The sequence below is a fragment of the Sphaerodactylus townsendi genome, linkage group LG03, assembly GCF_021028975.2.
Source record: "Sphaerodactylus townsendi isolate TG3544 linkage group LG03, MPM_Stown_v2.3, whole genome shotgun sequence".
In the NCBI taxonomy this organism is placed as follows: domain Eukaryota; kingdom Metazoa; phylum Chordata; class Lepidosauria; order Squamata; family Sphaerodactylidae; genus Sphaerodactylus; species Sphaerodactylus townsendi.
The window spans coordinates 120000294-120013840 of NC_059427.1; the positions used below are offsets into that span (position 1 = coordinate 120000294).

At 41.0% G+C, this 13547-nt stretch overlaps 1 protein-coding gene across 2 annotated transcripts in view; it reads left to right on the forward strand.

Annotated features, from left to right (window-relative positions):
* The window catches only part of ACOX1 (acyl-CoA oxidase 1), a 35810-nt gene that overhangs the window by 5485 nt on the left and 16778 nt on the right, over nt 1-13547 (forward strand). Inside the window, exons 3-4 of one of the 2 annotated variants that reach the window (XM_048489953.1) lie at nt 5179-5339; nt 13001-13108. In XM_048489953.1, coding sequence (XP_048345910.1) covers nt 5179-5339; nt 13001-13108 — 269 coding nt within the window. Of the gene's footprint in view, nt 1-5178; nt 5340-9146; nt 9308-13000; nt 13109-13547 lie in introns of both variants that reach the window. The other variant, XM_048489952.1, reaches the window with a different exon arrangement.

The window sequence follows — 13547 nt, forward strand, 5'->3', positions numbered from 1 at the left end:
CAGCTTACTGATTGGAGAAACTTGTATTTATATTGGGTGAAAGGTAGTTGTTTTCCTTATTAGGTAATCATCATGCTCCAAGGATAGACTGAAGTTCAGTAAGAGGGGCAAAAGTCAAGTGGATGGCATTCAGTTTCTCCTCCCCACTTTGATAGGCTGAATTGTGTGGCCTAGTGTAAGGCAAGCAGCTGGACCTGGGACCTTGCCGTTGGATCTGCCTTGAATCTGTCTGCTTTCCCTTTTTGCATGAGCTCCTCTTCACTGGAGTATTCTGAAAGTTCTAAAGGATTTCCTTGAGTTCTACTTTTCACATGAAAAATGTGACAGTTAATTGTAAAATATCCTAGAGATCAAAACTGGTGCAGTGTCTAGCCATAGTATCCTGTTGGCTTCAATCAGAATAGCATAGATCTCATTGGTGGTGGTTGGTTTTTAATGAAGGGAGGTGGTTTGTTGTGTTGGAGGGAAGGTTGTAGGCACATAGGTTGTATTTACTAAGGGCACTGAAACCAGGTCACTCCTTCCATTGGTTAAGAGTTCAGCATGCTTCTTTGCACAGGTCACACCTTTTCCCAGTCACTTGTTTATACCTTCCCATAATTTTCATTCCTGTTGCTGTCCCATTTCTTTTTCCAGTGCATACTGGTAACAATAATAAAGTCAAACTGGAAGTCTCTAAACTTACATATATGTGAAATAGTGTTCCTGATTTCTCTGCCAAATGCTTTCTACTTTTCCATGACATTAGCAGCCACATTTAAGATTCTGTGTGCAGTTGTGAGCCTCTCATATTCTATAGGCAAAGTATGGAAAGGGCAATTAGAATGTCAGTTGTATTGCAACACTTCCCTAATTTTATATCCTGCTTTTCACAGAAGGGGACACAAATTGGCTTACATCAAGAAAAATAATGTATAAATAAAACAATGCACAGCAAACAGAAAGCAAAATAGGTACATCTGAGGTTAGTTCTAGATTCAGTGACAGACTGTGGGTCAAGCATTTGCACCTTTGGCCATACCCAAGCTTAATGGGGTGCCTGAAACAGGAAAGGAATCCTCAGCAGAGATGTTGCACTGTTGGCCAAAATGCTCATTCTCACTTCCTTCCCACCCAGAATTTCTTGTCAGGAAAGGCAAAAATATTTTGGGAATGTGGCAGAGTTTTGTAAGAGTATAGTGGGAGACAAAGCAGGATATTTCTTTCTCTTTTGTAAAGCTAGAACTCTGGGTCACCCAATGAAGTCCATTTTCTGGAAGCTCAGGAAAAACAACTGAGAGCACTTTGTACCATATATAACATGAAAATAATTCCTACATCAAATATGCTTGTGATTTGCCCTTTTTAAAATTAAGGAACACTAGCTATACTACTTGGTCTGAATCTCCATGTAGAATGTTGCCAAGTATCATGGAGTTGTAGGCACAGAAGATCCATGTCATGGTTGTAGTTTTCCCAGAAGTGCTTGACTAGCTGCTGTTTGGAAAGAAAATTTTCAATGTGCTGGACCTTGTTCTGATTCAACAAGACAGCCCAATGCTATGGTTTCTACTTTGTCTCTTGCACCCAAACAGTCCATAAATCCAAATGTTTATTTTTCATCAGTAACTCCAAGATCCTCCCTTTGCTACCTGCACCTCAGAAGTTTGTATGGCCCAAGCAACATGGGTTGGAATACAGTTTCACCACTCAGAGGACAGTTTTACCTAATATAAATAAATCAAGATGTTTCCCTTCTGTAACTGGGAGGGAACTGCACCTACCCAATTTCAAGGGCAGTAGCACCTTCATGAGCGAAAGCTTCCTTTGTCAGATATCTGATGAAGAGAGCTTTCGCTCTCAAATCTTATACCCAGAAAGCCTTGCTGATCTCTGAGGTACTACTGGATTAGAATCTAGCTCTTCCACTGCAGGCCAACATGACTAAACCCATCTTCATGGAAGGCTCTTATACACAGCATTCTAGAACTTTGAGGAAACGAGGGCTTTTGTCCTGCTGCATTATAGTATAGTCCATCAAGATCCTCTTTGTATTTCAGAAGGGGGTGGTTCTAGGGGAAGTGTTGATCTTTAAGGAGCTCTTTATGCTTATATGCAACTATTATGGATCTTATATTTTGGTTTAAAGTTATACGTGCTTTATAAACAGGAGCCTATAAAAACAAGGTTATATGTCACTATCTTAACTGAAGCCATACAGTCTGACCCAAACATGTTCAGTTAGCTGGGCAACACACCTCTTTCAGCATTTTTGTCTCGGAAACTTGTCATTTTCTAATATAACTGAACTGTGTTTTTTTAAAAGAATTAGTTCATTATGGCACACCATTATCAACAATAGCTAGCTACGTAGACTAGCTATTAGTATACTGTTAAGGACAGTATATACCTGCAGGGTGATTCACGTGTTAGACCTGACCACCACAAGGACTTTGGGTCAAATGTGCCCTGGTATTCTAATCTGGGAACTCAATTCTCAGGCACATGGGACTATCGCATGCAAGGAGAAAGATTTTCTCACCACATACATGCTCTGTTTTCCTGACCCGAAATGATCCGAGGAGAATTTTTAGCAAGGCTTCTGATTGGCCCTTAAAGATTTGATTGGCTATGCATCTTTTGAAAATATTTCTTTGGCAGCAGCTGCTAACACAGTGTAAGGATCTTCACTGTGTGACTGAAAGTAAGCTGCAGCAGCCGTTTCATGGCTGGCTCCACCTTCTCTGGTAGCCATTTTGTGGCCCCACCCACCATGCATGACAAAATTTCACTGGTTCCCTCAGGTTCAAAAGACTGAGGACCCCTATTCTAGATACTTGCTGCTAACTACATAAAGGATTATAGAATCATATTGGTATGTCCTATGAAAGCCTGAGTGACTGGTCTGGCAAGCTACATTCACAAGAGGAGCAGTTATTAATTCACCAGATAGGAGTACTTTGTAACATTATAGCTGTTGTTTCATCATGATTGCTGCTGTGGCAAAGTTGAACTTTGTCTCAGAGCAGCGTGGCCAGAATATCCATTGGTCCTTCAGTGCGGGAAGACCGTGAATAGCTTCCAGGAGAGGATATAAAAATTATCCGCCTAACGTTGTATGAGGGAAGCTTATAACGTGCACCATTTTTGGAGGAGGGGGGAGGGTAGTACAGCAACCAGATTATGCAATAAAGTAGACTTTGTCTATTTCACCACAGAACCTTCAATCTATCTTACATCAGATGATTGTGTTGTTAATATATGTGGGTGGTTGTGAGATTAATTTCTTTCCCCACCCTGCCCTCCAACTTCTGATGGAAAACGGATTGCTCAGATGTTCATGTTCAAGAGAAAAGGTTCTTTTTAATTGTATGTTTGAGAAATGTCAGTGGCGTTTGTCTTTTTCTTTACAGCTAAGGTTCATTGGACTGAAGAAACTAGAGATTGTAGGCAGAGAGCTGATGATGGGGAATAAAGCTCACCCTCCTTTAATGTTATGGTATCTTTCATCTTTGGCAGCAAGAATACTTAATAATATGCAGAATTATTAAAACTAAGTTGCAGGTGCTGCATTGAGAAATACATACATTCTCCTTCTGATAACAACAATCACTGTGTCAAGTGATAGTTGGAAATTGGATCATATGATCAATGCCCAATCCTGTCTCCTAAATAGCTTTCATCAAGTGAGACTGATGACTGTTGACATCTGTAAAGTGAGACCATTCAGTTAATAATGTTGTCTTACAGGAAAAAAATCTATGGCAACTGCTAATAGTTCCCTATACTGTTTTCTGCCGAAAGCGAAAAGTGCAGTCAGGAGTGTTGTGGCGGAAGAGAAAGCAGCATAGTTTCTGCAGTAGAAAATAATCCCAAACGTCTATGAACATTTAGAGCACAACCTTCATCAAAACCATCATTCTTTGCATTATTAAACCTGGTACAGTGATAAAAGAGCATTTGTAGTACCTTGAATGACTATTGGCAAAACTTGCTTTTTTCAAATCATTGTTTCTAATTGAAAATATGGCTGATGGAGCAAGAGTGAGCTTTTCAAACTCTGCAGAGAACTCTCATCGCCCTTAAAATGATGACAGAGACCCTCCTTGGCTGGAGATAGGCACCGCTTTCTGCCTTGCTGCCCCAGCGTGTTACTCCCAGCCTAAGAGTTGCCCAGAAGACTGGGTCCTGGGTGAACGTTAAGCTCCCTGCCATGCAGAATGGTTTCCACAGGCTTGTAGCTCTCCTTCAACAATTCTTCAGGATCTCCCATTTAGCACCAAAAAGTTTGAACAGTGGGGCACGCAAGTAGGATCAAAGCATACCATTCTAGAACTAACAAAGTCCAGGATGTGGTGGATGGATATCCCATTCTACTTTTAGCTTTCTGTGGAAAAAGGTATAATCGTGGCGAACCCTAGCTGAGATAATATTCACTACATTGTTCGCTGCAGTATCGGAGGCATATCTAGACTCCTTTGGATGATTGGTGACAGTCTAAGATCGCACTCAAGTCATTCTAGGATGCATCACAAATGCGAGGCTCTCTGTAAGAGTGGGACCTGAAGTGTATTGGGATATCCAAAAAACGTACAAGGTATTTTCCACAAGCAGGCAGACTTGGGTTAGTTTAAAGCCTGCCTTTAACTCATCATTTTTATTAGTGTGCCTCTTCAAAGCTCTGCCTGCAGCTGGTTTCTCTTGTCCTCCTACTTGCTTTGCCACGTATTTTGTCAGAATCACAGAAGCCAATTTTGTCAGAATCACAAGATCCTGTATAAGTCCGGTATTGTTACGAGAGCAAAGAACGTGCATGTAACCTTCTATAACCTTTGACTGCATTTTTGGGTTCTTTTGGTTTCCAGTTAAACATTTTTTGGGGTGGGGGGTTGGAAGGTATACATTCCAACGTGACTTTTAAAAAAGTTGAATCATCAAGATTGGCTTAGTTTACTGTTATCACCCAGTGCAGAGTACATGCTGTAGGGGTTCTGAATTCATTTTCACTATGTTTTTGTATCATTTTTTTTGAGGAACCAGTGATGCTGGATTCAGCAGTGATGAATTAGTTTTCCTATTGTTACTGTTTAGGGTATTAATGCCTATGATCTGTGTGTCTTAAGTTACTGATTCCTGTGTGTACCTGTGGAAAAGTGAAGGGAAATCTGCCATTTGTGATCATGTCTCTCTCTCTCATAGCATTTGCATGGGCACTTACATTACACCCATTGGTCTGCACTTCAGCATGTTTATGCCCACTTTAGAGAACCAGTGCTCTGTTGCGCAGCGAGAGAAATGGCTGCCTCTGGCCCGTCGATTCCAGATAATTGGCACCTACGCTCAGACGGAAATGGGGCACGGTTAGTTCTTTTCAGAGCATTATGAATGCGCTGCAGTGTAACTCCTGCATTTTCATTCTGAAATCATTAAAAGTTAACAGCGTGAGTGAAAACTGAGTCTGTCACTATCGTTGCTGTTTTATCTGCACGTAGCCGCATATGCACACGTTCTGCTTTTTGGACACTGGAAGGCACCTCCTGGTTGTTTGCTGGTTTTATAATCTTGAATTGTGGTGTTCAGAAATTTTTTTCCCTAAGCTGAATGATCGTCTTGATCATTTTTCCCAACCTTCATGATCATCTTGAAACTAAGTGGTAATCTGAATATAGGAGCTGAACGTAGCCGTGGTGTGATACCAAAGTACTACCTCAGTTGCAGATGTCTTCGCCTACTTCACATGTCTGTTTTCTACAATATTGAACAGAAATGCATGTACAAACATGATGTGTGACAGTGTGAGTGGACTGACTTGAACAGCTGCTACCCATCTGCTGCCTTATTTGAGTAAGGGGGAAAATGGCTTGTACTACAGTGGAACCTCGGTTTTCGTTGGTAATCCATTCAAAAAGAATTGATGAGAACCGAAACCGATGAAAACCGAGGCAAACTTTTCCATAGGAATCAATGTAAATCCAATTAATCCGTTCTAGGCACTCCAAAAAACATACCCAAACCACTTTTTTTTGGTGAATAAACATAGTGTTTAATGCTGAAAACAGTAACAAACAATAACACTAGGACCAGCTTCAGAGCCAGTGGACCAATGTCGCACCAGAAAGCTGTCCAAAGAGGTCTGTTTTTGACACCTCTTTAAGATTTGTCAGAAATGGGGCAAGACATTGTCATCAAACAAGTTGCAGACACGGCCTGCAACAGCTTTGTCCGGGTGATTTTTCTCCACAAACCCCTGCACCTTACTGCAAATCGATGAAAACCGAGACACATTTTTCACTGAAAAAATCAATGAAAACCAAAATTGATGAAAACCGAAGGCAATGAAAACCGTATTTCACATATATCTCCCTGTGGCATCATATGAAACTGGCCTCTAGGCCAGAAAGTGTGGTCAGATGGGTTGCTGCTATATCAGACAGAATGAGTTATTACCAGTTCACATGATGGTACAAAGTTCTTCAAGCCCTCAATTTTGTTTACTTTCTATGATGAACCCATTGTTGACTCTTGGTTTTGCCACTGTGTGTCATGTGCTTGTTAGTGTGTCACGTGCCATCTACCACCTCCCTTCAGTTTCATTCTGTTTCCCTTGATGGACTTAATAAAAATATGTGTGTGGGTTTGTGTGTTCTTTTGAAGCCAAGCAGTTGGCCATAGTTAAAAATGATTGGTGTTTCTATAGTTCTGTTGCAAGTAGAACTCCATAGGGATTTCTTGAGTCCAATGGCTTCCAATTTCTATTGGCTACTACTCTTCCATTGGGGGATGGAGATGAATACCCCACATTGGTCAAAGCCCAAGGTCCTAGTTCAGATTGATGGCTTAGTTTCAGATGCCAGAAGAAGGAAGAAGAATTAGACCCTCCAGCAAGAGATCATCTGTGGATAAGGAAAAGCCTTTTATTCTCTGATTCACTGTCTGCAATCAAACACGGAGAATGATGTGCCAAATGTTTTTTTTATTTTACTTTCTATGATGAACCCATTGTTGACTCTTGGTTTTGCCACTGTAAACATCCAACTGTTTTATTGAGACACTTCATATCACCATTTGACTGCAATGGTAATGAACCTCGGACAAATTATCTGGAGGCCAGAGGCTGTGAACTGAATGGAACATACGAACAAGCAAATTATTCTTGCTCTTGTTTGTCGCTGCCCCTTCTCTTTCCCCTCAGACCTCATCTATGGAAGTGATTTATTTTTGCATGCCATGTGTGTCTTCTTTCCCCACCTGTGGGTCAGCCTTTTGATAGTATTCTATCAACTAACCTGTGTATCGATAACTAATCATGCTGGCATCTTCACAGTCCTAGAGGAAGATGGTGCATGACTGTATCTTTTATTTCAGATAATCGTTGTTGATAGCATGTGAATGCTAGAAGCCCTTGCTTGTTGGTTGCTGGGTAACCTACGCAATGCAGCCCAATTACTGCGGAACTAGAGGGGAGGCTTTGAGTTAAATATTCCATGTGACTGGGATTGGGTTGGAAGTGACCTTAATTGGGGGAGAGCTTTCTCTTAAACATTCGTCAGTGTGTATGGAGTAATTCCTGTCGCCTATTTGAAAAGAGCAACTCCACATTTCAGAAATTCATTTCTGCATCGGCCTGGTTTGGGTTCTTCTTTTCAGGTCTTTGTTATTGCTGTGTTAAGGAGCCAAAGCTCCTGTTGTGACAGCAAATGACAGCAATGTTATCAAACCTGCATTCTTTTTTAAGCATCATTATCTAGAAACTGTACAGCCGAAAAAATGCACAAGGTAGAAATGTCCATCATAAATACCTGGAGACAACCTTTGTTTTCAGTGCTCTTATCTTTCTCAGTCACAGAGATTCACAGATGAATTTTGTTTAAGTAGTATGTCACTCACCTCTTGCTAGGAAGGAAAATGATCCCGGACAATTTTCCTGTAAAATCTTATCATCCTTACCTTTCTGTTACATAAAATCATTCTTTAGATGGGCCGAACCTATTCTGTTAATCCAGTCTGGTTGCTAGTATTGCCATACAGTTGGCAACTTTTTAGGTGGCTTAACATCCTTAAAAGTGGTTCTGCGTTTGTGTGGGAAAGCTGTGCAGCCAGCTTCAAACTTCTTAGAAGCATTTTGATTAAAACCTAATCCAGATTGCTGTGAGGTTGTGAAATAGCCCAGAATCTACACAGCATACTGTTAAGTTTTCAGTGCTTGGCATAACTGATTGCATTATTCTCTACAGCAATCCTGTAAACTAGACTAATATGATATGTGTACTGCAGATTCTTCTTCTCAGGTCATTTCAGAGGCAAAATTTGCAGCAAGGGCCAATTTGCTCATAATTTTAGTCACTACACCTGCTCATATGAAACTAGCACTGCCTACAGGGATGTGTGGAGCTGTAAGGATATCACAAGTACATCAGTACAGTAATGTGAGCTGAAAATTCCACTGAAGTTCCATGATACCAGGTTATCATAAGGAAGCATGTTTGCTTGGTTTGGGGGTGATCTTTTCTGGTGATTGGTTTGCAATTTATAAATGTTGGCATTTGACACAAAGCTATGGATCCGTTCACTAGCTTTGATTGCTGGTTCAGAACACCATCTTTTTCTAGCTTTCAGAGGTCTTGAATATTTTAAAGCCATGATACAGAAGGCCAGACTAATCTGAGGAGAAGGGGCACTTAAACTACAGTTCAGATCAGATACATTTGAACTAGTTTCAGTCCAGAGGTTTTCATAGCACCTGATGCTGTTGAGAATCAGTAGCTTTAGGGTTACTGGTTTAAGGTTACATCAACTTTCAAGCCCAAGAGAATTTCTGGTCAATTCTTTACCCGCCCTGAGCCCTACGGGGATAGGGTGGGGTATAAATTTGTAAAAATAGATAAACAAATTGGCTTGTAAGGAGTGGGGGAGAGAAGCCTCTTGCAGATACAGCAGAAAAGGTAATTCTGTCTTGTCCTCCTCATAACAATAGGAAGAAAATATCCTCAACATTAGGAGCAGGCATAACTGAGGGAAAAGATGGTGTTTTAATCAAAAGTGAGCTTGCTAAATTCTTATTTACATGATTATTTTTGTCTCCCCCTCCAATCTACACCTCTAATCTCTCACCTGCTTTAATCCTATAATATCCCTTCACATTCCCTTCCCTCGGCATTTCTCCACAGCTGTGTTCACCATGGACGACCTGAGCCTCTGGACCTCCATCTGGGCATGTTCCTGCCCACCCTCCTAACCCAGGCAACCCAAGAACAGCAGGATCGCTTCTTCATGCCTGCTTGGAACTTGGAGATCATTGGCACATATGCCCAGACAGAGATGGGCCATGGTACAGTACTTTCAAGTATTACTCACAAGAGTAGCATATCTGTGTAGATGATAACCTTAGCTTCCTAAAGAAAGTGGAAATTTCTCTCTAGTTTTCTATGAGCCCTGGAAGTAGTAAACTCTTTATATGTTACGTGTTCATCCAGTGCATCAGTTAAGTTGGTTATAAGATTCTGGTATGTCTCATTCACTCAATACTAGGTTGCAGTCCGTCAAATGTTTTTAGTGTTTAAGGTGTGATGATATTGAATATATCACCACCATTTCCATCTGGATTTTTGGAATGCCTTTTGCCCTAACGGATGTATTCACCATAAGAATGGAAGAAATGAGATTCATGAAAAAGCAGTCCAGCTTTGTTTTATTTGAGAATTGGTTCAAATAATTACCTGCTTGTAAACCATTCTTCATTGTTAAAACACAAACTATTGTGTTTCACCTGAGCTCTTCTGCTAGGATTGTCCTAATCAGTTATTAAATGCTTTCTTCTCCTTCACAAGGCAACTTGGCTTGTGGTCAGGAATGTACAAATCTACATTCAAAGCACAGGTTGGCTCCTACCATCCATCAGCACTAGAGTTGGTGAGATCTTTCCTTATTTCCTTCTCCCTATCAGTCCCATCTGAGCCTGGGAAGGCTGATTCCCATGGTCTCAAGATGTTTGTGGACTAATAACCATGTGGGGCCAGGGACTGTTGGGGGGGGGGGGTTGGGTGAAATTTCCCTCTCTCACAATAACAGTGCTCCACTGGCAAGTTAGATGATTTTTATTCTCTTCCTGTCACCCCTTCAGCCTTCTGACTTGTGGATTCTACAACCCAAAGAATCAACTTGGGTGGGAGGGGAATGTAGGAAAGATCAACCATCAGCACCTTCTACCAGGGGTGTTCACCAACTTTGTCTGGTAGTTTATGAGTTTGGGTTTATAAACCTGAAAATGTTCAGAAAAGCAAAAAAAAAAGGCTGTATCTTCATTCCAAAATGTCCATCTCTCTCTCTCTCCCCCCTCCCCAACTTTTTTTTTAAATATCTGAAAGAAATTGTGTCTATTAAACCCAAAGGAAAATTCTTGTAGGACTCTCAGGGGGCAGTTTTTTGAAGTAGAGCCCCCAAATTTGCTGTATAGCTGCAGGTGACTCTCCTTACAAGAACCATCATGATTGGTGGAGATCAGGTGATCCGATTTTAGGGGTCCCCATCCATTTTCCATTTGAAACAATCTTAACCAATCTTGGAGATTCTCAAAAGGAGAGGCACCCTTAGATGTGCTGAAAATTTGGTGCCTCTATCTTTAAAAAATAGCAATTTTTCCCATTAACCAACCTAGGAGCATTCCCCTTTAACCTTTAGAGGGAATGGCTCCATAATTCCCTGTGGTGAATCTTTCCAGGGCTCTATGGGAGGACTGTTCTTCAATATAGAGGCATAAAATTTTAGCCGAGTTGCAGGTGTCTCTCCTTATGAAACCCCCCACATTTGGTGAAGATTGGGTCAGAAGATCCATTGTTATAGGCCCACAAGTGGAGGACAACTGTGTGCCTATAAAGTTCTGATCAGAACTTAACCAAACTTGGGGGCTCTTGTAAGGAGAGGCACCTGCAACTATGCTGAAACTGTGGTGCCTCTACCTCAAAAAAACCCCAACCCCACTCAGCACCTCACAAAGACTCCCCAAAGAGTGCAACGTTGCTAAAAGAGTTTCCCACCATTCTTGGTGCCTCTGTTTTTATGGGAAGGGAGCAGGGGGAGGAGCTGAAAAAACCAAAACAGCTTTTTTCCAGTTTGGCATATCCAAACACACATTTCTACCTTCCACTGATGGATCCAGTGAATTTTGCAAACAAGTAACCTTGATTGACTAAATGTTGAAAATTGGCTATCTTGTTAATTTCAAGTACTTCAAAATCCTTTGGAGAGTTTTGACACAGAGCTGATGGAAAATGAAATCCATTGTTCTCATAGCCTTGTAAATAAAGACAAGTCATTCTACGTATGTTTTTGGGGGGGCTGTCAAGTCAAAGCTGACTTATGGTGACCCCATAAGGTTTTCAAGGCAAAGGATGTTTGGAAGTGGTTTGCCATTACCTGCCTCCATATCACAATCCTGCTATTCCTCAGCAGTCTCCCATTTAAATACTAGCCAGGGTCAGGACTAAGAGGACGTGACTAGACCAAGGTCACCCAGCAAGCTTCCATGGCACGAGCAGGGATTTGAACCTGGTTTTTTCAGGTCCTAGTTTGACACTGCTGCACCATTCTGGCTCTGTGTTTAATCATTTGTAGCACTGATGACCTGGAAAGACAGGGAGGGGAAAACTAATGTTCTTCCAGTTTCCAAAGACATCCTTACCTAGTTGCCTGGAAATGATTATAACTTGCCACAAGCACCTTGGTCAGTTACAGTTTACAACTATGAACGAAACTGACTGTAAATAAATTATAGGTGTGCTGGGAGGTGAGTAAACATAATTTAATGGAGAATTTGTGCAGTCTGTATTTATGTCTCAAGACTAGAAATGTTATTTCTGGCCATTTTCATCCTCCTAAAATCCAGAGATGCAAATTGTTGTTAGTGTTGCATAGTTTTATTTGGGGGGGGGTGGTGGTTGCAGGGTGATTAAACCACTGCCAACACCTGAGATGGGGTTAAGTTTAATCCAAGCATTCTCCATGGTAACAATTTAGACATCCAAGACTGTTTCACTTTTAACACATTCTGCTACTGCCGAGGTCTAGGCACCTTCCCCTCTGAAGTACTTAAAGTTGGAATAATTAAGCTATCAGGTTTTGCTAAAGACTTTGTAAACAACAATGTAGTTGACACATATTTATCTCTGTCCCTTGCTTTCTATTCCATTACTGTCAAAAAGTACCAGATACATATACAAAACTTGCTCTGACTCCTGTCAAAGCCAAAGATCCACATACTAATTCCAAATGCATATCAGAAGAATGAGAATTTGTTATCCAAAAAAAATGCACCTTTGGTGAAATTTCCTGGTTTGGCATGAGCAGTTTCATTGTAGCTATATGCAAAACAAGCAGTTGCATTACTTTGTGCAAGTTGTGGAGGACAAATATCTCAATACCCTATCGGCTTCTCTGTTCAGTCTGACTATATCCTGTAGTTCCACTTACAGCTAGAGAAGATGGTGGCACAAATGCCAAAGATAAGGCCACCCTTGTAGGCATCAGTAAAAAAATTTAAAGCCAAGATTTGGAGATGAAAGGCATGGTGGAACCAGTATTTGAACATCCAGCTGTGGAGTCCTTTGTGTATCTGGATTGGAAGAAATTACCTTACCAGAATATTCAATTATAGTGCTCTTTGTTGGATATTTGTGACTTTAACACATGTATGATTTAACAAAAGCTAAGGCAAGAAAATTTAATTAAAGTGCAAACAAGGTCGTAAAACCAGTGAGATTTCAGGCTGGAGGTGCCAAGTTCAGATTTGTGGTCTTGCATTAATCCTTGGAACAACCAGAGTGATATGCGTGCAAGTTTTGTAGTTGCTTTGTCTTCACTTTCCATTCTACATTTTGTAAATACAAAATTGCAATGCATCTTTTGTGTTTCCTGTAATGCCTGTCTGCACCTGAACCTTCGTTAGAGTTCACTGAAATATGTCCAGTTTTGTGTGTCTGTACTGGGTTTTACAACTGTTGGAATGACATACGCTGCCCGCCTACAGGAACTCATCTCCGAGGCTTGGAAACCACAGCTACCTATGACGCCAGTACTCAAGAATTCATCCTTAACAGCCCCACTGTGACTTCTATTAAGTGGTGGCCAGGTGGACGTAAGTGAACTGCTTTGAAATTTTAACTAGAAATTCTTTCCAGCTTCAAACTGAATATATTTTTCCTACGAAACCATGGAACCAAATGCTTCTTGAAGCAATTTAGATTAGTTTATATGGATACCTAACGTAAAACAAAGTACTTTGATCTTGTTGTAGGGCCATATTGTAGACTTTATCTAGATAAAGATACCACCAGCCATAAATACATGGGTTTTTTTCCAAGTAAAGTCTTCAGTTTCTTAATGTCTCCTGTTCTTTTATGGGAGATTGGAATAGCAGGAAGGACTGTTGCATTTGGAAGGCTTGATCTGTTTTCCCCTAGTGTTAAACTCGCGCCCCTCCAGATGTTATGGACTACAGTTTCCATAATTCCCTGCCGTAGTTCATAACATCTGGAGGGCCGCGAGTTTGACACCTGTGCTCTAGGAGACCTCCC